Source organism: Eptesicus fuscus, chromosome 15, assembly GCF_027574615.1.
Source record: "Eptesicus fuscus isolate TK198812 chromosome 15, DD_ASM_mEF_20220401, whole genome shotgun sequence".
NCBI lineage: Eukaryota > Metazoa > Chordata > Mammalia > Chiroptera > Vespertilionidae > Eptesicus > Eptesicus fuscus.
The window spans coordinates 16,666,796-16,690,272 of NC_072487.1; the positions used below are offsets into that span (position 1 = coordinate 16,666,796).

Genomic DNA, 23,477 nt, shown 5'->3' on the forward strand with positions numbered 1-23,477 from the left:
AACCAGTCACCCTCAACAGAACTTATTGGTTTACTGTAAATACCTTAGTTAGATTGCTGACAACCAAAGAAATGAACTAAGAGGAATTAAAATAATAATACTGTGATGAAGATCATTATGGTTACCATTTATCAAGCACCTATTAGCTGCCAATTTGCTATATGAAGCTATATAGCCTAATCTCCATCACAGTCTTGTGAGGTAGGTTTGATTGTCCCCATTTTACACATAAAGAAACTACATCAAATATAAATTAAATACCTTTGCCCAAAATACCCAGCTAGAGTTAAAGAGCCACCGTCAAGTTCCAAATAAACTCTCTCCACTACACCAGAAGTCAGAAAACTACAACCATTTTGTCCAATCTGCCCCTGTTTGTAAAGAGAGCTGCCTGTTTTTGTAAAGTTGCACTGGGGCACAGATCATTCATGTATCTGTGGCTGCTCTGGTGCCACAGTAGCAGAGTCGAGCAGTTGTGACAGAAACCATATGGCCCACAAAAATGAAACAATTTACAATCTTGGCCCTTTAGAGGAAAAGTTTGCCAACCTCTGCTCTGCAGTATGCCATTAAGAATTTTTTAAAGTTTGAGTGAAATAAATACTTTCAGAAAATTCTGATAAATGGGGGTGTTCGCTGCAATCATGTTGTTGTTGTTAACAGCTACCCTAAGACATTCTGTCTATGCAAGAGCTTTCTCCAACTCCTTAAAAATTCAGTTGGGGAAGAATATGTGTGTATCAGAAAACAAGAATCTGAATTTCATTGACTACTTCTTTCATCTCCTTCCAAGTTCTACCTCCAGCTTCTCCTCACCTCCAGTTCTCACAGGACATGTCACCAAGTTAGGCACCCACGAGAGAAAGGGAGGGAGGAACACAATGAAAACATGGTGCTATAGCTTTGTGGAACTTCCATTTTCAGGCCCTGCCACCTGCCACAGCAGACTCTCAAAGAAGGACATGCCAAATCTCAGGGCCTACTGTTTAGGTTTGTGAGAGCAATGCAAGCCTGAGTGGAGGACATTATAGACTAGAATAAAAGAATTTTCATATGGAAAATTAGATAATAACATTAGATAATAACCAATTGAGATTAGATAACATTAGATAATAACCAATTGAGATCTAATAACATTAGATAATAACCAATTGAGATTATTCATTTTATTTAATTTTTATTTTTTTTAAAAAAAGGAGCCCAGCAAAACTGAGTGACTTGCTTAAAGTTAAAGAGGTAGCAACAGAGAAAAGGCTTCTTTTATCCAATCTACCACACATTCAACAAGATCTGGTTTAAGGCCACAGTTTATCTTACTCACCAGCTTCCCTATATTCATCAATTTCATGTCCCTTATCAAGACTACACCTTTGATGGGAAGAGAGCCTTTGGGGAAATCAAGCAGACTTGGGTTCAAATCCTTCTTTAGTCACTTAGTACTTGTGAAAACTTAGGAAAGTCAGTAATCCACTTTAAGTCTTTTTAAATATGTAAAATATAGTTAATTGTTACCTAAATGTCAAAAAGGTGAACTGAGATAGCAATAGTCAGTGCCTAACAAAGCATCCAGCACATAGTAGGAACTTTCTCAAAAGATGGCAAACACTAGCACTGTTCTTACAAGACAAGTGAGCTGCATCACCTCAGTCCCCTCTTAGACAAAAGTCAGGAGATGTTAATGGTTGGACTAAGTGTCATTTCATGGTTCAAGTACAGATGATAACCTGCTGTCTGCATACGGTAGAGGAAAATACATTTCATCTGAGAAAACTCACTTTTAGCTTTCTAATTAAGTCTTGTACCAGTTGCATATAATTGTTATTACTGTATATGTTATGATTTATGGACAGTCTTGTTAATTACAAGGTTTTTATTGGAGAGACAGGTTTCAGGAAGAGTCTGCCATCTGACTTGCTAGTACTTGTTAAAAGTGTTTATAGCCGAAGCCGGTTTGGCTCAGTGGATAGAGCGTCGGTCTGCTGACTGGGGGGTCCCGGGTTTGATTCCAGTCAAGGACATGTACATTGGTTGTGGGCACATCCCCAGTAGGGGGTGTGCAGGAGGCAGCTGGTTGATGTTTCTCTCTCATCGATGTTTCTAGCTCTCTATCCCTCTCCCTTCCTCTCTGTGAAAAATCAATAAAATATATTTTTTTAAAAATTTAAAAAAATAATACAAGTGTTTATAGTGTGACTGATTTACATGTGTGTTTGTGTATGTGTGTTTAGGAGTGATGTTATTACATTTTTCTTGCTTATCGTGAGAAATCTGTGATTCATATTTGTCCATATATAGACATCCCATGTCACTGACTCTATCCCTTCACATACCCCAATGGCCCCCATTTATCAAGGGCTAGTTTCAGATTATTTTCAAGGTTTTATACAGATAGGCTCACTTGGAATGGTCCTTTCCTAATTCCTCTCAGCTACCAGGTACTCGTTCTATGGCATGGTGATGGCCGCCGGGCAGCCAGATGCAGTCCCCCGGGAGCGAAGAAGCTCTCAATTCTCGGGTCTCAGAGACTCATGAACCAACTCTTGGCAACTCGCAACAGAAAAAAGCTTAAAACTTCAATTTTAACTTTACCACAGTTTTTCTGAGATGAACAATCACTTTCCATTCAATTTATGATTATTGAGAAAAGTTGTATTATTGATTTATATAACAAAAATTATTTGTAAAGTTTTATATGATTTTTATAAGGCAAGCCTTATATGTTTGATGATGTAACATAAAACATAAAGCATCTTACCTAATAATAGACAAACATGTAAATTGACCATACCTCCGCTATGCCACCAACCAATCAGGAGTGATATGCAAATTAACCCAACAAAGATGGCGGTTAATTTGCATACACAGGCGCCAGTGACAGGGATGGTACACTTGCATCGTCGCCATGGCAATGATGCAGACGTTCTGCCCCACCCCAGGTCTCTCAGGGCCTCTGGGCAGCATGGGAATGCGGGGCCGAAGCAGAAAGAGGCATCTCCCAGAGCGGAAAGAGGTGGCTCCAGGGCCTGACTGGAAAGGGGCTGGGTCAGAGTGGAAAGGTGGTGCTGGCAGCCAGGGAAAGAAAAGCCCATTCTAGCACAAATCTTCATGCATTGGGCTTCTAGTATTTAATAAGAAATAACCTCTTTTAATTTATAACAGAAATTGCTGCCTCTAATAAAATATAAAAGTCATGAGGACAGGGATCTTTTACTATTTTGTCATTGATTATTTTAAAGGCCTAAAAGAGTGTGCCTGGAACATAATAAGCACTCAATAAATCTTTGTTGAAGATGTGAATGTTGATACACTTGAAGTTTTCCCAGAGGCTCCTTATAGTATCTTAATTTTTATTTTTTTTTTAGATTCTTTTTTCTTTTTGCTATTCAGTTTAGGTGTTTTTTGCTTCCTTACATTCCAGATCACTTATTTGAATCCCTGTAAATTATTCTTCATTTCAGATTGTTTCTTTTTTATGGTTTTTATGTCATTTTTCAGGCTGTTGAAATTCTCACTAAGTTCCTTGAGCATTCTTATAACCATTGTTTTGAACTCTGTATCTGGTAGTTTGCTTGCCTCAATTTCATATAGTTCTTTTTATAGATATTTCTCCTATTCTTTCCTTTGGAACCTGTTTCTTTGTCTCTGCATTTTGGCTGCTTTTCTATGGTTGTTTCTATATATTAGGTAGAGCTACTAAATCTCCCAGACTTGGTAGAGTAAGCTTGTGTAGTACGTGTCATATAGGGTTCAGTGGCACAGTCTCCCCAGTCAACCAAGCTGGGCACTCCAGGTGCACTGGCCTGTTGTAGTTGAGCTTTGATTGCTGTTTGGGTCAATAGCCAATTGGCTGTGAGGACTGGCTGCAACTATAGGGGAGGATCTGCTGTGCAGGAGTCAATCCTATGGAGCAGGACTTGCTTCAGTGCTCACTAAGTCCGCCCCTTGAGTATGGAGGTTGTAGGGTTGTAATTTGGCATAGACTGAAGCTCTCCACTAGTTGCTCTAGCTCTGGGGCCTCCCAAGAGGTACAAGGTCAGCCACCACGTGCATCCTGCCTGGGGCCACCTGGCATGAGCTACAGAGCAATCTGCAGGTGGCTGATCCTCACGCTGGGCTTAGAGGTGCCCAGGAGAGGCCAAGCTGCAAATCAAGGTGGCTGCCACTAGTGCCAGGCCTGGGGTCGCTTAGCAAGAGGTGCAGGCTATTCATAGGCCACATGCTGCTTGCTTGAGGAAAGAGAGGCCAGTTGTATGGGAAAACACTGAAAATGGCATAACTGAGGCCACAAGTTGGGTGGGGACAGGTCACAGGGAATCACCAGGGTGGGGCAAACAGTATGAGCCCAGTTGGTGGAGACTCAGATATGGCACCTGCCTGTCATATCTGTGGGTGTGGGGGGGGGGGGACCTCAGGAAAAAAAAAATATTGATCTCTGCCAGCACTTTTGTCTGGCAGAAAACTGCCACCCAGCTCTTGCCCTGATGCCAAACAATTCAATTCCTCCCCGTATATCCCCGATTCCTTTCAAGCTGCTGCCCCAGCACTGGAGCTCAGAGGGAGGGAGTCCAGGGAATACCATGGAAGGCCCTTTACAAGGAACTGCCTGGGACTCCAGAAGCCTCCATCTCCCTTAGCCTCCACCCCCACTGGTTTTTACAGCCAGAAGTTATGGGGACTTCTCTTCCTGACACTGGAACCCTGAGCTGAGGGGCCTGGTGTGGGACTGGGACCCCTTGCTCCTCATGGGAAACATCTGCAACCAAGATATCCCTCCAGATTTTAAAAGGTCTTGTTATAGGACCAGCCCCTTCTGAGTCTCTGCCCCTCCTACCAGTCTTGATGTGGCATCTTCTTTAAATTCCTAGTTGTAGGACTTCCATTCAACTAGATGTCAGCTGGTTCTGAATGATGTTGTTCTGTAGGTTAGTTGTAATTTGTTTGTGGTTGTGGGAGGATTTGAGTACCACATGTATCTACACTGCCATCTTGACCAGGAAGTCCTTGCTGGATTTTTTTTTCATCTAATTAGTCTAAGTTTGAATGTGAATTGTATTTATGTCTTAGGAACTGTTCCTTATATATAAGTAATCAAATACAATGTTGAGCCTATAATTTTTTTAAAAAAGCATTAACAATGTAAAAAATATGCAACAATGTTTTCAGAATGACTAAAGAGACTAAAGAGGTAGTATCAACACATATTATCAAAAGTTTTTTGCTGGAAAAGTTTTGGCATTAATTCCTAGGATTAAACACTACAGTCTATACTATTTTTTCTGAAAAATAATGTTCTATGTTAAAATTTGTGCCAGAAAATTTCATTTTTACATGTTAGTATAAATTAATCTGAGGAATATGCACTCCTTTCTGAGTGGGATCCAAGCATGTTCAAGTTATGTCACTACTTCTCTTGGTCACTCAACTGATTCTATTCACACTTTTACAGTGAGTTCATATGTAGTTTCACCAACTAGAATATAAACATTATCACTAGGTAACTGCATTACTTATAATACTGTAACTAACTCTACTCATTCCCTTCCATTTACATCCAAAATTTGATACTAATTTACTTTCTATCTCTTCTCACTTATAAATTATCCACCCTATGAAAAGGCATAGTTGTGACAATTCTAAGTTTCAACTGCCCACTGTGTTCCCATCCATTCCATCCCTTAAATATGTTCAAAGTGTTAACAGGTTGTATTTCATCCTAGAGACAGCTGGGTTTCAGGAAGAGGTAAAATGCTTCATTATCTTACTCTATTGCCCAAGACAAATGTGCTATTGTATTGCATGTAAAATGTCATCTTTGAAGTAGATGAAGGGTATGCTGTGAGGTAAGCCATCTGGAAAATACAGTATAGAATGGGAAATAATTACAAGTCAGTTTATTGCACTTTTTTTCCAGTTAAGCCTACCATGACAGCTGCTAAAACAATATAATGAAAAGGGTAGATGCTCTGAAGCCACACAGATTAAATGCTACCTCCAACTATTATTAGCTAGTATGCAAGTTACTTAGCTTCTCTGATACTTTTGTCTTGTCTGTAAAATTGAGATACTACTGTATGTCGCATAAGGGTTTTATGAGGATTAAATGAAATAATATTTGTAAAGCACTTGGAACAGAGTAGACAATTAGTATAATGTCTCCTCTCTTCTTTTAAATATAGAGGATATTTAATATTCTTGCCATATAGAATATTGGGTAATCCAATAATATTTGGACACCATGTTGAGTGAGCACTTTGGCTTCCATGTGATTCTCTTTTAATTTCAGGGGAGAAAGGGCTTTGGAAAATCAAGTTTTAAGTTTCCTCAGGAATCCTCAGGCTGGAGTGTATTAGGACCACCCAGACAATCTTCGTAGGAAAGCGCTGTCCGTGGTGCTGGTAATCGCGCATACCCCTGGCAAAACCTCGCCTGCCCAAAGTTCTTTGCCAGTGAACTTGCTTAGCGAAGATCACATATCTGTCTCATGGTAGTCTCAGTCATTCTACCCACTGGCTTTTCACCTGTCTTGCCAGTTTTTATCTATGTCCCCTTCAACCAACCAAACAAAAAAAAATAAAGTATCTTTCATCTCCTTATCACCCCAAAATAGTTTTTATTTTTCAGACACTGACAATGCCTACCACTTGGTGGCTCAAAAATTGGCTCAAGTGCCCTGGCTGGTGTTTTTAAGTGGTTAGAGCATCAGCCCATGCACTGAAGTGTCACAGACTCAATTCCTGGTCAAGGGCGTGTACCTGGGTTGCAGGTTCAATCCCCAGCTCAGGTCAGGGCCCGTGCAGGAGGCAACCAATCGGTGTGTCTCTTTCACATCAATGTTTCTCTCTCTCCCCCCCCCCACTTCCTCCCTAACTTCCACTCTCTCTAAAAATCAATTGAGGTATGCCAGTTGGTTCCATACCTCAATGTGGGGTTGGGGGGACAAGAAGAGATAAACCAAAGAACTTATATACTTATATGCATAGCCCATAGACTCAGGCTATAGGGGGAAGGGGGAGGGGAAGGTGCTGGGAGGAGTGGGGGGAAAAGAGAGGAGATGGAAGATATCTGTAATACTACCAACAATAAAAATATGTATTAAAAAATAAAACGATGAGGGGGAAAAAAAAAACAATAGAAAAAATATCATCGGGTGAGGATTAAAAAACAAGAAAAAATGGCTCAGGCTATCTTTTCCTAACCTTTTTGTTAAGTTTCAAAGAAATCCAAGGTGAGAAGACAGGAAACAGTTAATTTCCAACGCATTCTTTAAAGACTCTCTTCAGCTGCACCTCCATCTTGAGTTAAGTTCCCTTCTTCCTTATTCCCCAAATACCCTGTAAACACAAGTCTCAGTAAAGTTATCATATTAAATTGAAACTCTCTATTTATTAGTTCTTCGTGCCATTGGGGAAGTTAATTAAAAGCTAGGACCTAAATCTTACTCAACTGTGAATTCCTGGACATGCTGAACTAAGTTTTGTTGAACTAAATTTAATTACTGGATCCATTAGAGGGAAGTTCCCAACAACACGTCTTTATTTTTATTTCATTTAAAATGTTTTAATGTTGACATTATTGCAGGAGTCCCCATTGCCCTGCCACTGCTTTGCCCACTTCCACCCTCCTCTGCCTCCCCTAACAACACGCCTTTAAAAGGCAACCTGCCACCTGGCTGGTGTGGCTCAGTGGCTGATCATTGACCTATGAACCAGGAGATCACAGGTTCAATTCCCAGTCAGGGCAAATGCTGGGGTTGCGGGCTCGATTCCCAGTAGGGGGCGTGCAGGAGGCAGCCGATCAATGATTCTCATCATTGATGTGTCTGTCTCTCTCCCTTCCTCCCTGAAATCAATAAAAAATATATTTTAAAAATAAAATAAATAAATAAAAGACCGCCTGCCTTGCGACATTTGGCTGTGCACTAAATTTTAGAGTAACTAGGCTGTTCTGATAAAGATATTCTGGACTGAATTCATTTGCCATCACATCCACCTATATCAGTCTAGTGCCATGGTCGGCAAACTGCGGCTCACGGGCCACATGAGCCTGGGCGAGTCTATTTTGAAGAAGTGGCATTAGAAGAAGTTTAAGTTTAAAAATTTTGGCTCTCAAAAGAAATTTCAATCGTTGTACTGTTGATATTTGGCTCTGTTGACTAATGAGTTTGCCGACCACTGGTCTAGTGACTCAGCCCCTGAGAGTGACTAGCAAAGAACTAATGTCATTCCTTTCAAAGACTCTGGCTTCTCGCCGTCCATCTTTCCTCCTCTTCCTCCAATTCCACTTACATACCTGTAATTCCCAATACACTGCATAGATACTGGCCCCAAAGACTAAACAAAAACAACTCACTAGGTTGTTTCACCCAAAGGTATTGCTCTGGCCAGATGAAGGAATAGAGCCATCTAAACAACAAACAAAAGGGACAATTTCTTTTTCCAGATAAGAGTAGAGGCTCAAATAAGATGAAAAAGTAGAGGAACTAAGAAACTGAAACCTAAAAAATGTGGGTAGGGTGAGAGGGAAATAATTGTTATTAATACTGCCTCTTTCTCTTCCCCATCCAGGTGAATTTCCACTCTCTTGAAAGTCAGTATATCTTCAGCCCTAACTATCACTTCCATAGGCCTTCCTTTCTTTAAAGAGCTCTTCCTCATTCTACAGTGGCTTGAGGGGAGGGGAGTCCAAGCTAAGGCCTGCCAGAAGAAACATATGGAGTCTCATTTGTAAGTAAGCAAACAATTGCCCTCCCTTTAAGAGTCTTCCTCCTTGGCACTCTGAACCAAAAATGATGTAAATAAAAACGATTCAGTGTTAGGAGAGACCCACTTTCCTGTAGTTCCTCGCCAATGTTTTTAGGCAACAGACACACAACTTGTGGTTCTCTTCCTATATCAATCAAGCATCAGCTATAACTTTTTAAATCTTTAAAGCAATGCATTAATGCAAACTCACCTAGGAAGATTAAGAAGAAAAGCACTTGGCCTTTAAATCTTCAGAAGAGGATTTAATGACAGGTTCAACCTGTTTAAGGACAGGCCAGCACCACACCCCTGTTTTATTGTGTTTCATTATTACTGCATAAATTTCCTTTATTACTCATGAAAAGTAAAAATTAAATACTTGCTGAGGTGGGTTTTAATAGGTAAGAGTGCAAACAAAAATAAACTGTTCAAATATCATGAAAGTGGGATCTCAGATTCTTAAAATATATATTTATATTTTTAGGTGCCTGACATGTTGTCACTCTCAATCTAAAAGTCGTGCTTTGTTTTGCTTTTAAAGGAGTGTAACCAGCCCAAACCGGTTTGGCTCAGTGGATAGAGAGTCGGCCTGCAGACTCAAGGGTCCCAGGTTGGATTCTGGTCAAGGGCATGTACCTTGGTTGCGGGCACATCCCCAGTAGGGGGTGTGCAAGAGGCAGCTGATCCATATTTCTCTCTCATCGATGTTTCTAACTCTCTATCCCTCTCCCTTCCTCTCTGTAAAAAATCAATAAAATACTTTTTTTTTTAAAAAAAGGAGTGTAACCATAATTCAAAGATGAAAATAATAAATAGTACATTCAAAACAGGATTCTCGGGGGTTTTCTCTGATACTGATTCAAATAGGAAGACACACCCAAAAGAAAGTTGCTAGGGTTGATGCAAGATGTGAAGCTAGTGAAGTTCAAGTACTGCCTGGGGGTGAATATAACCTGCAAGACCGGTGCAGAGCTGTCACTTTCAGACATCTTAATACAGAGTTATTTCAAATGTCTTTCTGTCATTGATTCTACAGGGAGCAACTAACGTCTCCAGCGTGAAACCAGCGGGCCTAGGGCCGAAGGAATAGAAATACTCTGCTCCGCCTGGTGGAGGGAGGGGCTGAGTACAGTGATTCGATGGCCAAAACTTTGGCCAAGACTCTGGGCGAGCCAGGCCTGGGCCTCCGAGCGCCCGGCGTCTGGCGCATGCGTCCTAGCACCATCTGGGCTAGCTCCACGCCCCCATCCCCGCCCCTACCTCGTCCCCGGCAGCTCTGCTGGCCCCGCCTCGCGGCCCGGGAGCCGCAGTAGCCGATCCGGCCGGCGGGCTAGGGGCGGAGCCGAAGGGGGTGGGGAGAGCCGACGCACCGCCCCGCTGGACCAAACCGCTCCACTCCCAGCCGGCAAAGCACTCGGCGAGAAACTCCGCTGGGCGCCTGGGATCTGCGACGCTCCCTCCTGCCCTTGCAGCCGGAGCCCTTGCACCGGGCGCCTTTCCTGGGAGCGAGCTGGGCGCGTCCGCTCCTTCGCGTTCGCCCAGAAAAGCCCGACTCAACGACAGGAGGTTTGGCCTTTGCACGAGCCGCCAAGTCACAAAAGGGCGGCGAAAGGGGACGAGCCGGCGGGGCTCTCCCGAGGAGGAGAGAGCGCTCCCGGGCGACGCGGGGACGGAGCGAGGAGTGCCGTGAAGCTCAGGGCCAGCGGCGGAGCATCCCGATTTTGTCTGGCGTCTGCGGAATGTGGGAAGAAGAGAAGGTCAAGCTCGGAGGTAGCGGCAGCGATGCGGGTCTGGCCAGCGCCGCGGCGCGGGGGCAAGTGGAGACTGTGCGGCAGCTCCTGCAGGCCGGCGCCGATCCCAACGGAGTCAACGGCTTCGGGAGGCGCCCGATCCAGGTACCTGGGGCCCAGGGGCCTCGTCGGCAGGGGGCGCGCGAACGCGGGGGCGCGGCCTCCCTGGGGCGCCTCTGGGACCTGGGTCTCCACTGTTTCTCTCGTGCTCGAGGTGTGGAGCCCAGATGTAAAGCAGGTGTTCACCCACCAAAAATCCTTAAAAAAAAAAAAAAGGAATAAAAACCCCACTGCATCACTTTGTTCTTTTTAATGAGGGGGAAAACAGCAGTATATCCTCTCCCGTCTCGGGATCAGAGATAAATTACAACTTACACATTCTGTGCTGGATTTAAAGAATCACACAAAATCATAGTACATGAAAAAAACCTGTGAAGTTTCAAGCTTCAATATGAAATTCTTTGCATTCTTTTTCTAAACAAAGGAACAAGACAGGGTTCCTAAATCACAATACGTACTCCTTTTTTTATGTTAGCATTATCTCTTGAGCATTACGTAAGAAAAAATGATTCTATGGATTTTTTACTGCTTAATTACCATACTGAATGCTTGGATTACAAAAGCATTCCCCGCAGCAACTGTTAGGTACTTTTTAAATAAAAAGTCTTCATAAATAATTAGCCTCTTCATTGTTGAAATACATTTATTCAACATTTTATTATTCCCGCTTTAATTAGTACCTTCCAGAACCAATCATTTTATTAATGAATCTTGCTAATAGTGTAGATTTTGAAGAAAATATATGTTCATTCCTTTAGAATTCATAGAAAAGTGTTACAAGAAATGAGGGATGATTTAAAGCAGCAAAAAATATGGCACAGTAGTTGTTAAAGACTTCAAATTATACTAATAATTGTATAAATAGGTTTTATAGTTTTAATTCACCATTTTCTGGGATATTAAGAACCACTTTCCACCCCCCTCCTCTCTATATGTGAAACAGCCTTTATATCACTAGTAAGAACGATAACCTATCTTGGTTTTTAAGCAAGGAATTGGATGCTTCTAATATTCATGAAACAAAACAAAAAAATTAGTATACTATCTTTCAGTTACATAGTACATTTTAAAACACAAAGTCACAAGAACAAATAATTCCACTTTGGATATTTAGTTGTCAAAAATTGTTTTATTGTTAAAGAAGTAAATGTTTGCATAATGTATATTCATACAAATGGGTGCTGTAGGGTTACTGCTCCAAACATCCTTTTTCTAAGTGATGCATTGTTCTGATTCAACTACTGACATCCAAGTTCTTTTCACATAGCAAAACATTTACTATTTAATATTATAAAATCCTAGCATATTATAAAATCCTATACAATGTAAATATAGTATTAATATTACATGTTACATTAAATCTACCACCCTCTAAACTTTGGGCCTTCTCTATAACATTAAGTTAAATATTTAAAATGGTGAACCATTTATTAACAACCAATAATTGGTTTTCATTATTTTATAAACAATGTGTGTCTCTCTTTACTTTTTCCCCTATGCCTCCAATTTTGGCTCAGATTGTAGGACTATATATTACATTTATAAGCACAGACGTATGTGACTGAAAAGCAAAGGCCTTCCACCGGGGATTTACTGTGAGAACTAAATAAAGTAAGCTTTATTTTAAATTTAGTTGTTGCTCATTTTCTCCCCTAAAGCATTACTCTAACTTCCAAGATATAGCATCAGCTGACTGCCTAATAACGATTTTTAGACACGGATTATGTCTGGGGAGAGAGGGCAGAGCAAGAGAAATAATTTAAGATTTTAAAAGCCTTTAAACTTAACTCCACCTATAAGTCATTTAACAAAATATATCCCCATATTCAAATGGAAGTCAGCTTTTTCTTCTTTCTCACAGTGGAGACAAGCACATTATCATCAGCCCTTTCTTGCATATTTGGAAAATAAACTGAGCCTCAGTAAAGAGTATACCTGGAGCGGGTGTGGGGGGACGGGGAAGGGGGAAAGATTGCGTCCGCAAATGAAGCTTAACCAGATTCCTGGGGCCGGTGAGCACCTCTGCATTAAGCAGATTCTTCCTGTGTTTGAAATGGCTCTACCTGTCCCTGCCCAGGCCTGCATCTCGCTTTTCCCTCGCCCTGACCACTCCGCTCTCCCCCGCAGGTCATGATGATGGGCTGCACCCGCGTGGCCGAGCTGCTGCTGACCCACGGCGCGGACCCCAACTGCGCGGACCCCGCCACCCTCACGCGGCCCGTGCACGACGCCGCCCGGGAGGGCTTCCTGGACACGCTGGTGGCGCTGCACCGAGCCGGGGCGCGGCTGGACGTGCGCGATGCCTGGGGCCGCCTGCCCGCGGACCTGGCTGAGGAGCGCGGCCACCGGGACCTCGTCGGGTACCTGTGCGCCACCGCGGGGGACTGATGGCGGGCGCACCCCGCTGCCCACAACGACTTTTCTCTTCTCCCCAACTCCCCAATCCCCAACTTAGTTCGACGAAGGCTGCCACGTAGAGCAGCGGAAAGCCTTCCTGGGCACCGGATTCCTCCAGGGAACAGCGGGGCAGGCCGGAAATAAATTCTCCCTTTTTTTTTCTTTTTCTTTTCTGGATCCCACCCTTGACCCTCAACTGTAGCCAAAGGCAGAGAGGTGGGGCCAGAGGTTTTCGGCGAGATTTTGGAGCGGAAGGTTTTCGTTCCCAGCTGTCGTTTCCTGGAGGAAGAGTGGTGTGCGACCATGACGTCCTTGAAGGCCCCTGGAGATGCGGGGCAGAGGAGGAGGCAGCGGGATTGGCCTCCGCTGGGAGGCAGGTGAGGGGGTAGCCGCACTGACCTTGACGGAGCCCCTCGTCAGCCCTCACTTGGGGCTTTAGGCACTGCAGGCTCACGGGGAAAACCCGAGGGCCGAGGGCCGGAGGAGGATGGTGGCGGCTGCTGTGGGTGTCAGTAGGCTCTCTGCGCTTTACTTCTGGTGCGAGACACAGCTAGTCACCTGCAAACACGTACTCACTGGACGTCCTGGAGCCAGCGCCGCCGGATAGCGACTGGAGGAGAAGATGGGAACCACCTTGAATGTGCCTTTACATCCTAAAGTCCCGGGGTCCAGTGGGTGCAAGACGGCGCTCAGGAAGGGGCCGGCACTTGCTGTTTGTTATTCAGTCCAAGGAGAGCTTCCTGCGCGTTCCAGACATCAACCATCAGCGAACAAGATGCTGCGGGGGCGGGGGCAGGGGCGAGGGCGGGGAGGGGGCGGGAGGGGGTTGGGAGGGGCATTTTAGGAGACAAAACTGTAGGGTGAACTAATGGTTTGCTTCATCTACTGGTGTATACGATAGGGATAGGATACAGACACACCCCTGTAAGTCGCCACTTGGAAAGTTCTCATAGTTTGTACTTTGAGTTGTTCTTCAGTAACAATCTTAATGAGCAGACTTTAAACAACAGAGTAATTCGGGGGCGCTCGGTAAAGAGATAAGGAAGAACTACAGCTCTTAGTGCCAACGCCTAGATTACTTTCAAGCTTAACCTATTTATTTGTTACATTTTCTCTGTCCTTGACTAGACTGTCTCAGGGGGCCAAACTGTGAAATGCTCCAATTGTCTTTTACAAGATCCATGCACTTAGCCAGTAAATTATCTCCAGATAGTTCCCAAGTGGTTGCTGAAGAAGTAGATTGAATATAAAATTGTTGAAAACATATGATTATGACTCGTGGGATGTCTTAATATCTGCTAAAGATGCACTGCTTTGGGACTTAATTTCCAGTGTTGCTTGATTCATTACAGTATTGAAACAACCGATACTTCACTGCTTTAATAAAGAAAAAACAACAGAGATTGGACTCCAAGATGTGGGTAAATTGGCTTTAAAATGTATGTTCCTGGATTTACCTACCACTAACTCCTGAGAAATGGTGAAGACTCAAAGGGGTTCACATCTCTCACTGTTTGTAGTAATTGCTAAGTGATACCAACAAAAATTTACACAAACTGGTTCCACATACATTGAAAGATTTATACATGTAGAGTGTGGGTGTGAGAAGAGGGAACAGAAAAATTAATTTCAGATTTATAACAAGAGGTGCTTTTGAGCTAAATTTTAAAAATTTTACCTCTCCCTCAAGTCTTTATTCCCCAAATAAATATATTACTGGGGAAGCTTAATTGAGAATCAGAGTATATCTTTTTTGGGGAAAAATATGTAAACATTTATTGACATATAACTTGTGCCAGGCATGCTTTACATACATTTGTTCATTTAACACTTAAAATAAACTTGGGAGATAGGTATTATTTCCCATACGAGGGAAATGAGAGAATATCAAGCAGCTTATCAAAGATCCAAGATATTCATTCCACGGTTGTGCAAAGTAAGTCTATCTGGCTCTAAAGCTATGGTTTGATTTGTGGGGTTTTCCCACTGCACCGTCCTGTTCTCCAAAATGATTAATGATAAATATAAAGTCAACTAAAATTTTTTTGAAACAGAAAGTTTTTCTGCCTTGTATGGGATCTCCCTTATAAGTTCCTAGGATACTTTTTCTTCCTATAGTATCTAATAAATCTGAACAGATTGTTTTTAAATCTATCTTAAAATGTCAACAACGTGAATAGCCCCCAAAAGAGTGACCTAAAAATCACTTTGGGAACAAAAATAATGAAATCGCCATTTTCAAATTAAGCCATAAGGACAGAAAATACAATTGTAATTATCACGTAAGCACCCAGTCATAACTCACTACAAGAATAGTATTTTTCAAGTTTATATTGTTGTACAATTACTAAGAAGCATTCTTTATGAAAAAAGTCAATTGATAATTTAAAAATTATCCATTTGATTTATGAAATCCTTATTTTGTCCTCTATTTCTTAAGTTCCAAGACATTCAAATTGGCTAGTTGCATGAGGCTGAGTAATAAAAAATAATCCCTTGATATTAATGAGAAATGTGATTACACTCCTAATTTAAGGAAATTGTGGAATCTGATAACTTGATATTAAGGGTAACTAAAATAAGAAAATGTGGTTGTGGATCACAGTAACATATTCTGTTGTTTTTTGTTTTATGAATATATATAAACCCCAGGCAAAAAAGAGCAGATGGAGGAAAGAGAAATTAAGACTTGATTGGAAGATAGAAGACTTGGGTCCCACTACTGGTTCTTTAATTAAATACATGACTTACTAAATGATGTAACTTTGATTAACCTCAATTTTTCTCATCTATAAAAGGTAGGAGTTGGACTATATTACTTCTAAGTTCCCTACCATCACTAAAATTTTATCACTTATGAGTTTGTTGCACATGTGACTGTAAGGACTGATATTTATGAGTAATGATTCTGCCATGGTATGAGAAGCAAGGAAAAATATATAGAAGAATGGAAAGGAAAGACATACTTTAAAAATCTTTATAAGCACCACCTCCACCAGTTAATCGGAAAATAACAGACAAGTTTATGGAAAGTGAGACAGAAAAGATACTTTGCAAAGTAAGTACTTAATTTAATTTTAAGGTCTTTCTCCTCTCCTCTTACCTCTGATTTTTCTTGATGCTTTTTATATTTCTCTCATGCCACTCACAGCCACTAGAAGAATTAGGTTATTTTTTAAATATGTTTTTATTGATTTCAGAGAGGAAGGGAGAGGGGGAGAGAGATAGAAACATTGATGATGAAAGATAATCATGGATTGGCTGCCTCCAGTACCCCTCCCTACCCCCACCAGGGATCCAGGCCTGCAACCTGGGCATGTGCCCTGACTGGGAATCAAACCATGACCTCCTGGTTCATGGGTTGATGCTCAACCACTAAGCCACACTGGCCAAGGAAGAATTAGTTTCTTAAAGTGAGATAAGCAAGAAGACCCAATAGACTTATAAAATAAAGCTGAGATAGGTATTTACAAGCTAATATAAATGCTCTAAAAAAGTGGGTCTTTAAGTGAGTGTACTATAACAAGGGATTCTGATCTAAGTTGGGTTTGTGTGGGAGTTAACAAAAAAAAAAAAAGTTGGGGATACTAGAAAGAAGAGAAAGTACAAAGGCAAGAAAGTGCTAAAATATGTAGATGAAGTCATTAGAAGATGAGTAACTCTCTTGTCACCTATTTAAAAGTGTACTGTAGTTTCTGGTCTGTTTCCATTGGGTTCCTTGAAACTTTAGGTCCTTAAATTTTGCCTGGGTGATAATAGGAACCGGCTGATTGGGGAAGAGCTCTGTGTCACCTAAATTTGTCCATGTCAGCCATTTCAGGAAGGAGAAAATGAGGTGAACAGACAGCAACAAAAGGAATAGAAGGAAGAAGAGCATAGTAGTGTTTTGTGAAAAATGGGTCAATAGTTCAATAGAATGAGTCAAACCAAACCAAACAAACTATATATGGTCCACATGCTGATGAAATCTGTGAAATATTTCCAGACCTAAAATAATGGAAATCTCATTCCCTACTCTCTTGATTTTCTATAAAACTTTTCTCGAATTCAGCTATTAGAAATGGGGTGACTCCTTTCTTGCCTCTTGAATCCCCCACTCAGAAGACTTTAATATTATTCCTTGCATAAGGAAAAACTACTTTATAGAAATGGTAATTTTTATACATCATCCCTTTATTAATATGTACTAAGGAAAATTTGCTTTGAAGCCAGTGCTAATGAAGATATCATTGGCATGGATTACATATTAAGCACAGGAATATAAATCAACATGTACATCAAAATTGAGCACCCAACTCTGATTTAGTAATTTGAAGTTTTAAATAAATATAAACCATAGATTTTGCTGGTACAAAAAAATAACTATGAGAGATGTATGAAGATGATATGCTATCTCACAGCCATCTATATTATGCTGAAAGTTTACAAAGGAACCTCAAACACTTATTAATCCATTCCCCTGGCTTAGACCCCCAGTAGATACAGTCAGTGCTGGCACAGAAAATATTTTACAACAGAGTTAAACAAAACTTTAAGACCAATTACAGTAATTAAGCTATGCTTCATTTCCCTTTCATATTTGGCCTCCTCCCAAAATGCATAATGTTCTATTTCACTGTCCTCTTATTTGAATACTCTACATTATGATAGGGTTGGTACTACTTCCTTTGAATCCTTTCATATTTGACCTCTGGATTTCCTTTTAATTTTAAACAAACTTCCCTCTATCTTCTTATCCCTTCACAAATTCCTCCATCTCCTTGCCTTAGCTAAAAATGGGTCTTCCTGAGAATTCCACTTTTTTCTGCACCAGATACTAGGTGCTGGACTGTGAACAACAGAGTGGGACTCAGGACTATTAATGAGTGTACGCTGTTTGGATGGCTTTCAATAGTCCCAAACCAAATATGTAAGGGTTAGCCATTATTCTTCAGGTTTCACTAATCTCTTAGTGAAATATTTGCATTTTATTTATAAGATTAAGCTATAATTTCAGTATGTTATTACATATTTTATAATGTCTATAAGACATAACATCCTATATAATAAAAGCGTAATATGCTAAGTGTCCAGTCGACCAGTCTGCCATTCAACCAATCAAAGCGTAATATACTAATGATATGCTAAGGCTGCTCAACCGCTTGCTATGACGTGCACTGACCACCAGGGAGCAGACAGTTGACTGGTCGACCAGTTGCTATGATGTGCATGGACCACCAGGGGGAAGACACTCCGACCAGTAGGTGAGCTTGCTGCTGGGGTCCAGCCGATCGGGACTGAGTAAGACATGCCCTGGAGCCCTCCCACGATCCTCCCCAGCTGGCCAACCTCCCACATCTCTCCCTGGCCCCGATCATGCACTGGTGGGGTCCCTCGGCCTGGCCTGTGCCCTCTCACAATCCAGGACCCCTCGAGGGGTGTCAGAGAGCCTGTTTTGGCCCGATCCCGCAGGCCAGGCCGAGGGACCCCACTGGTGCACAAATTCATGCACCGAGCCTCTAATCTATACATAAAACAGTAAGCAATGTACCATATTTTTCCATGTATAAGACACTATTTTTTTTTTCTAAAATCGTTAGACTGAAAATCGAGGGGTGTCTTATACTCGGAAGTCAGCCGAGGATGGAGCCACGTGGGTGTGGATGCTTAGCTGCCCATACCTTGTTGAACAGGCTTCTTCTAATCATGAGCCTTATTGTTACTGACGTCAGCTGATGCTGTAATTGGAGGTGGAGGTGGAGCATGCGTAGATGCAACAGGGACCGAAGCGTTCTGAGCCCATAAAGATGTCAAAAAATAAAAGGATAAATACCGGTAAGCGATTGTCTTACTCTGCAAAATTCAAACTGAATGTAATCAGCTATGCAAAAGAGCATGGAAATAGAGCTGCAGAGAGACAATGTGGACCTCCTCCCACTGAGTGCATGATCAGACAGTGGAGAATACAGGAAGAACAACTCCTTAAGATGCCAAAAAAGAAGGCCTTAAAAGGAAAACCAGCAAAATGTTTAAAATATTGATTTCTTAATTTTGGGTTGGAAAAGAGGGGGGCGTCTTATACATGGGGCATCTTATACCTGGAAAAATACGGTATTCTGTTCACAAACCCACAGATAGCTCAACAAATAATGACAACACATGGAGTTGTCTTCTGAAGGCTGAGCTCTACCACCTTTTCAAGGGCACAGCAGTACCCTTTACAGTATCCTGTATCTCCTCCCAACATGCCACCTAGAGTTACAAACTATAACCTTGCCTAAAATATTTTTACATCCTCTGCTACTCTCCAATCTCTAAACTGCCTTTAATATTTAGAATAATTGCATATGGATCTATTCCGGGATTTCAGGAGCCTTTAAATACTACCATGAACAAATAATTTAATGGTATCCCCTTTCTAGGAAAAAAAATTAACATTTAATCGTACATTCGTCCCCAGGTATGTATATTTGTGCAATGATGGTGCTATCCCCACCAGTCATTTCAGGCCAATATACAGGGGAATGGTTCTCAACCCTGACTCCATATCAGAATCACCCCTGGAGATATTCTAAATACATATTTGCTGACCAACTTCAGGTCTTCAGAATTGGAATATCTATGTTTGGGGCCCCAAATTTCTGTGATTGTAACTTTAACATTCTTGTTCATGGAAAACTTCCAAGTAGTAGAGAAAATAAACAGAATTAAGTAAAAAATCAACCTCCTGAAACCTCCCTACTCCCCAGTCTCACTTCCCAGGGGTAACCACAATTTTCCAAAGTTTTAATTAACCTTCCAGAAATATAGGTACATATAATTGTAAACACTCCTCTCCCAACATTTAGAAAATGTAAGTAGGATCACACTATTCTGCAACTTGCTTTTTTGATTAGTAATAGATGTTTGACAACTTCCATTATTAGGACATATAAATACACTTCATTTTTTTAAAAAAAATTATAAATTGATTTTAGAGAGAGGAAGGGGAAAAGAGAGAGAGAGAGAGAGAATATCTATCGGTTGCCTCCCATAGAGGCAGGGATCAAACTCCGCAACCTGAGTATGTGCCCTGACTGGAATCAAACCCATCACCTTTCATTTTATCGGATGACACTCTAATCAACTGAGCTACACCAGCCAGAGCCACATTTTCACTTGTTTATGGCTGCATAGTTTTGTATTTTATGAATGAACCCAAATTTTTAAAAACCAGTCTCCTTTCTACAAACATATAAATTGTTTCCCTTTCTTTTTTTCATTTTCTTTTTGCTTCAAGATATGATGCTCTAAAGAATCTTTTTGCATCCTTATATGAGCTGCATGTAGCGATTTGTAGGAGTGAAATTGCTGAGGCTAGCAGTACCTCTCTCTCTCTCTCTCTCTCTCTCTCTCTCTCTCTCACTCACACACACACACACACACACACACACACACACACAGAGTAAGTCTCTACTATGTGTGTCTGTGTGTAAATGCCTTCCATACATATGAATCTGTATATACTATATGTAAATGTATCTATATCTTCAATATTTGCTTACAAATGTGTATATATACAGGGGAGGGCAAAAGTAGTTTTACAATTGTTCATGGAAAAATGGGTTACAATTATAATAATATATTAAACTCCATGTTTTGAGTACTCACAACTGTAAACCTACTTTTGTCCATCCCTGTATACTTATATACTGACTAGAGGCCCAGTGCACGAAATTAGTGCACTGGTAGGGTCCTTAGCGGCTGCCGGCTATCAGCCGGGTACTCCCTCCCTTCCCCTGGCCACCTGTCCCCTGCCGCTGCCACTGACTACCGCCTGTGGGGGCCCAATAACCCTGCCAATCACCCCACCACTGTCCAGCTCCCAGGCACTGAGAGAACAGGGCAGCAGCCCCGCACCCCACCGCCACTGCTGGTCGCCCTGCAATCGGATCAGCAGGGCATTGGGCCCCTGCCCGGCTCCCTCAGCGCCTGGGAGCCTGGTGACAGTGGGGCGATTGGATCAGTGGGGCGATCAGCCCCCACCAGGTGACCAGTGGCTCACACCTACCTTAGCCTGGCGCCACCCACTCACCTGCTCCACCGTCCCACCCCAGTCCCACTCTTGTTGGGGCCCATTGGGGCCTGCAGTGCCTCTACTGCCACCTGCTGCCAGCACCACGTAGCCAACGCCTGCCATGTTTCATGCTGCCCCCTGGTGGTCAGCACACATCATAGCAAGTGGTCAAACTCCCAGCAGGACTCTCAGTAGAGGGGACAATTTGCATATTAGGATTTTATTATATAGGATATATACTTTTCATAATTTTATGAGTTACAGGAGTGGAATTGCTGGTCAAAGGGTATATATATCTTTATATATGTATATATTCACACACACACATATATATATATACATATAAAATTTTCCCATATACTAATATGTACACTACATATATATTTCCATAACATATATATATATATATCTTTGCATACTTATGAGTTATAGGAGTAGAATTGCTGAAACAATGGGTACATACCAGTAAATGCACATACAATTTTAATAAATACCGTAAAGTTGCCTTCCAAATAATTGCAACAAGTTACAATAATGTATAGGAGTAACTGTTTCCTGACAACTTTGCTAATATTACCACTCTTTTATATTTTTGTCACACCTATAGGTATGTCATTGTTTCTAATAAATTGCTTTACTAATAAATAAAATTAAATATATTTTCTTATATTTTGAGCACTTGACTATTTCTATATCCTCTACTATAAACTTCCCATTATATTGTTTGCTCATTTTTTACTGGGTTATCTTTTTTCTTATTTATGTATTTACTTATATATTCTAGAAGTTAATATTTTGTCATATATTCAAAAATAGTTCTTAAATCTTATGGTGTCTTTTACCTTATACCTTTGGGGTTTTTAGTTTGAGCATGTGTAATATTAGGGAAGTTTTTCACGTAATTTTGATAATCAAGAGATACCTAAGTGGGAGTGCAGACTAGTGCAGCCACTGTGGACAACAGTATGGAGTTTCCTCAAAAAATTAAAATGGGAACTGCCTTTTGACCCAGCAATCCCACTTTGGGAATATATCCTAAGAATTCTGAAACACCAATCAGAAAGAATATATGCATCCCTATGTTTATAGCTGCATTATTTATAACTAGAGGCCCGGTGCACAAAATTTGTGCACGGGGGGTGGGGGGTGTCCCTCAGCCCAGCCTGCACCCTCTCCAATCTGGAACCCCTCTCACAATTCAGGACTGCTGGCTCCCAACTGTTCGCCTGCCTGCCTTCCTGATTGCCCCTAACCATTTCTGCATGCCAGCCTGATCACCCCCTAACCACTCCCCTGCCAACCTGATTGATGCCTAACTGCTCCCCTACCAGCCTGTTTGCCCCTAACTGCCCTCCCCTGTAGGCCTGGTCCCCCCCCCCAACTGCCCTCCCCTGCAGGCCTGGTCCCCCTCAACTGTCCTCCCCTGCAGGCCTGGGTCCCCCCCAACTGCCCTCCCCTGCAGGCCTGGTCCCCCTCAACTGTCCTCCCCTGCAGGCCTGGGTCCCCACAACTGCCCTTCCCTGCAGGCCCGGTCGCCCCCAATTTCCCTCATCTGCCGGCCTGGTCACCCCTAACTGCTCTTCCCTGCAGGTTTGATCGCCCACAACTGCCCTCCCTTGCAGGCCTGGTCCCTCCAAACTACCCTCCTCTGCTGGCCATCTTGTGGTGGCCATTTTGTGTCCACATGGGGCAGCCATCTTGACCACATGGGGCAGCCATCTTGTGTGTTGGAATGACAGTCAATTTGCATATTACTCTTTTATTAGATAGGATAAACTAGAGGCCCAGTGCACGAAATTCGTGCACAGGTGAGGTCCCTAGGCCTGGCTGGTGATCAGGGCCATCAGGGCCATCTCGCCCAGTCCTGATTGGAGCTGGGCTGATCAGGGCCAGACCAATCAGGGCCTGCCGGCCGGGGGAAAGAATGGAGGGAGGAACCGTGGTAGGTTGGCCAGCCAGGGGGAGGAAATGCAGTAGGTTGACAGGCTGGCCACTGGGGAGGGGCCGTGGGAGGTTGGCTGCTCAGGGGAGGGAGGTTGGCCTGCTGCGGGGAGGGACCAGGGGAGGTTGGACGGCCGTGGGAAGTTGCTGTGGGAGTGCACTGACCATCAGGGGGCAGCTCCTGCATTAAGCATCTGCCCCCTGGTGGTCAGTGGTGTCATAGCGACTGGTCAACCAGTTGTTCTGGTCATTTGGTCATAACGGTCACTTAGGCTTCTATATATACAGATAAGATCTGTAAACAGCCCAAGTGCCCATCTGCAGATGAGTGGATTAAAAAGCTATGGTACATTTACACAATGGAATATTACTAGGCTGCATAAAAGAAGGAACTTTTACCCTTTTCAACAGGACCTGGAGAGTATTACGCTAAGCAAAATAAGCCAGCCAGAGAAAGACAAATACCACGTGATCTCAGTTATATGTGGATTCTAATGGATAAAATAAACTGAC

At 42.3% G+C, this 23,477-nt stretch overlaps 1 protein-coding gene and 1 long non-coding RNA gene across 4 annotated transcripts in view; one reads left to right on the forward strand and one right to left on the reverse strand.

The window, feature by feature from the left end:
• LOC114227272 (uncharacterized) overlaps positions 1-23,477 on the reverse strand; it is an 84,946-nt gene that overhangs the window by 57,841 nt on the left and 3,628 nt on the right. The window contains exon 1 of one of the 3 annotated variants that reach the window (XR_008558238.1): positions 18,649-18,708. The exons of 1 other annotated variant lie outside the window; for it this stretch is intronic. This is a non-coding gene — a long non-coding RNA (uncharacterized LOC114227272). Of the gene's footprint in view, positions 1-8,952; positions 8,984-18,648; positions 18,709-23,477 lie in introns of those variants that run through there. One more of the 3 variants, XR_008558240.1, reaches the window with a different exon arrangement.
• Positions 10,065-13,150, forward strand: CDKN2B (cyclin dependent kinase inhibitor 2B). Its single transcript, XM_008154084.3, has 2 exons — positions 10,065-10,636; positions 12,719-13,150. The coding sequence occupies exons 1-2, from the start codon at positions 10,481-10,483 to the stop codon at positions 12,977-12,979; spliced, it is 417 nt and encodes a 138-aa protein (XP_008152306.2). The 5' UTR covers positions 10,065-10,480; the 3' UTR covers positions 12,980-13,150.

Excerpts from the sequence above, each read along its gene's own strand:
- CDKN2B (XM_008154084.3), top strand. The coding sequence starts at position 10,481 with ATGTGGGAAGAAGAGAAGGTCAAGCTCGGAGGTAGCGGCAGCGATGCG. Across the intron at positions 10,637-12,718 it reads TCGGGAGGCGCCCGATCCAG|GTCATGATGATGGGCTGCAC; the intron begins GTACCTGGGGCC and ends TCTCCCCCGCAG.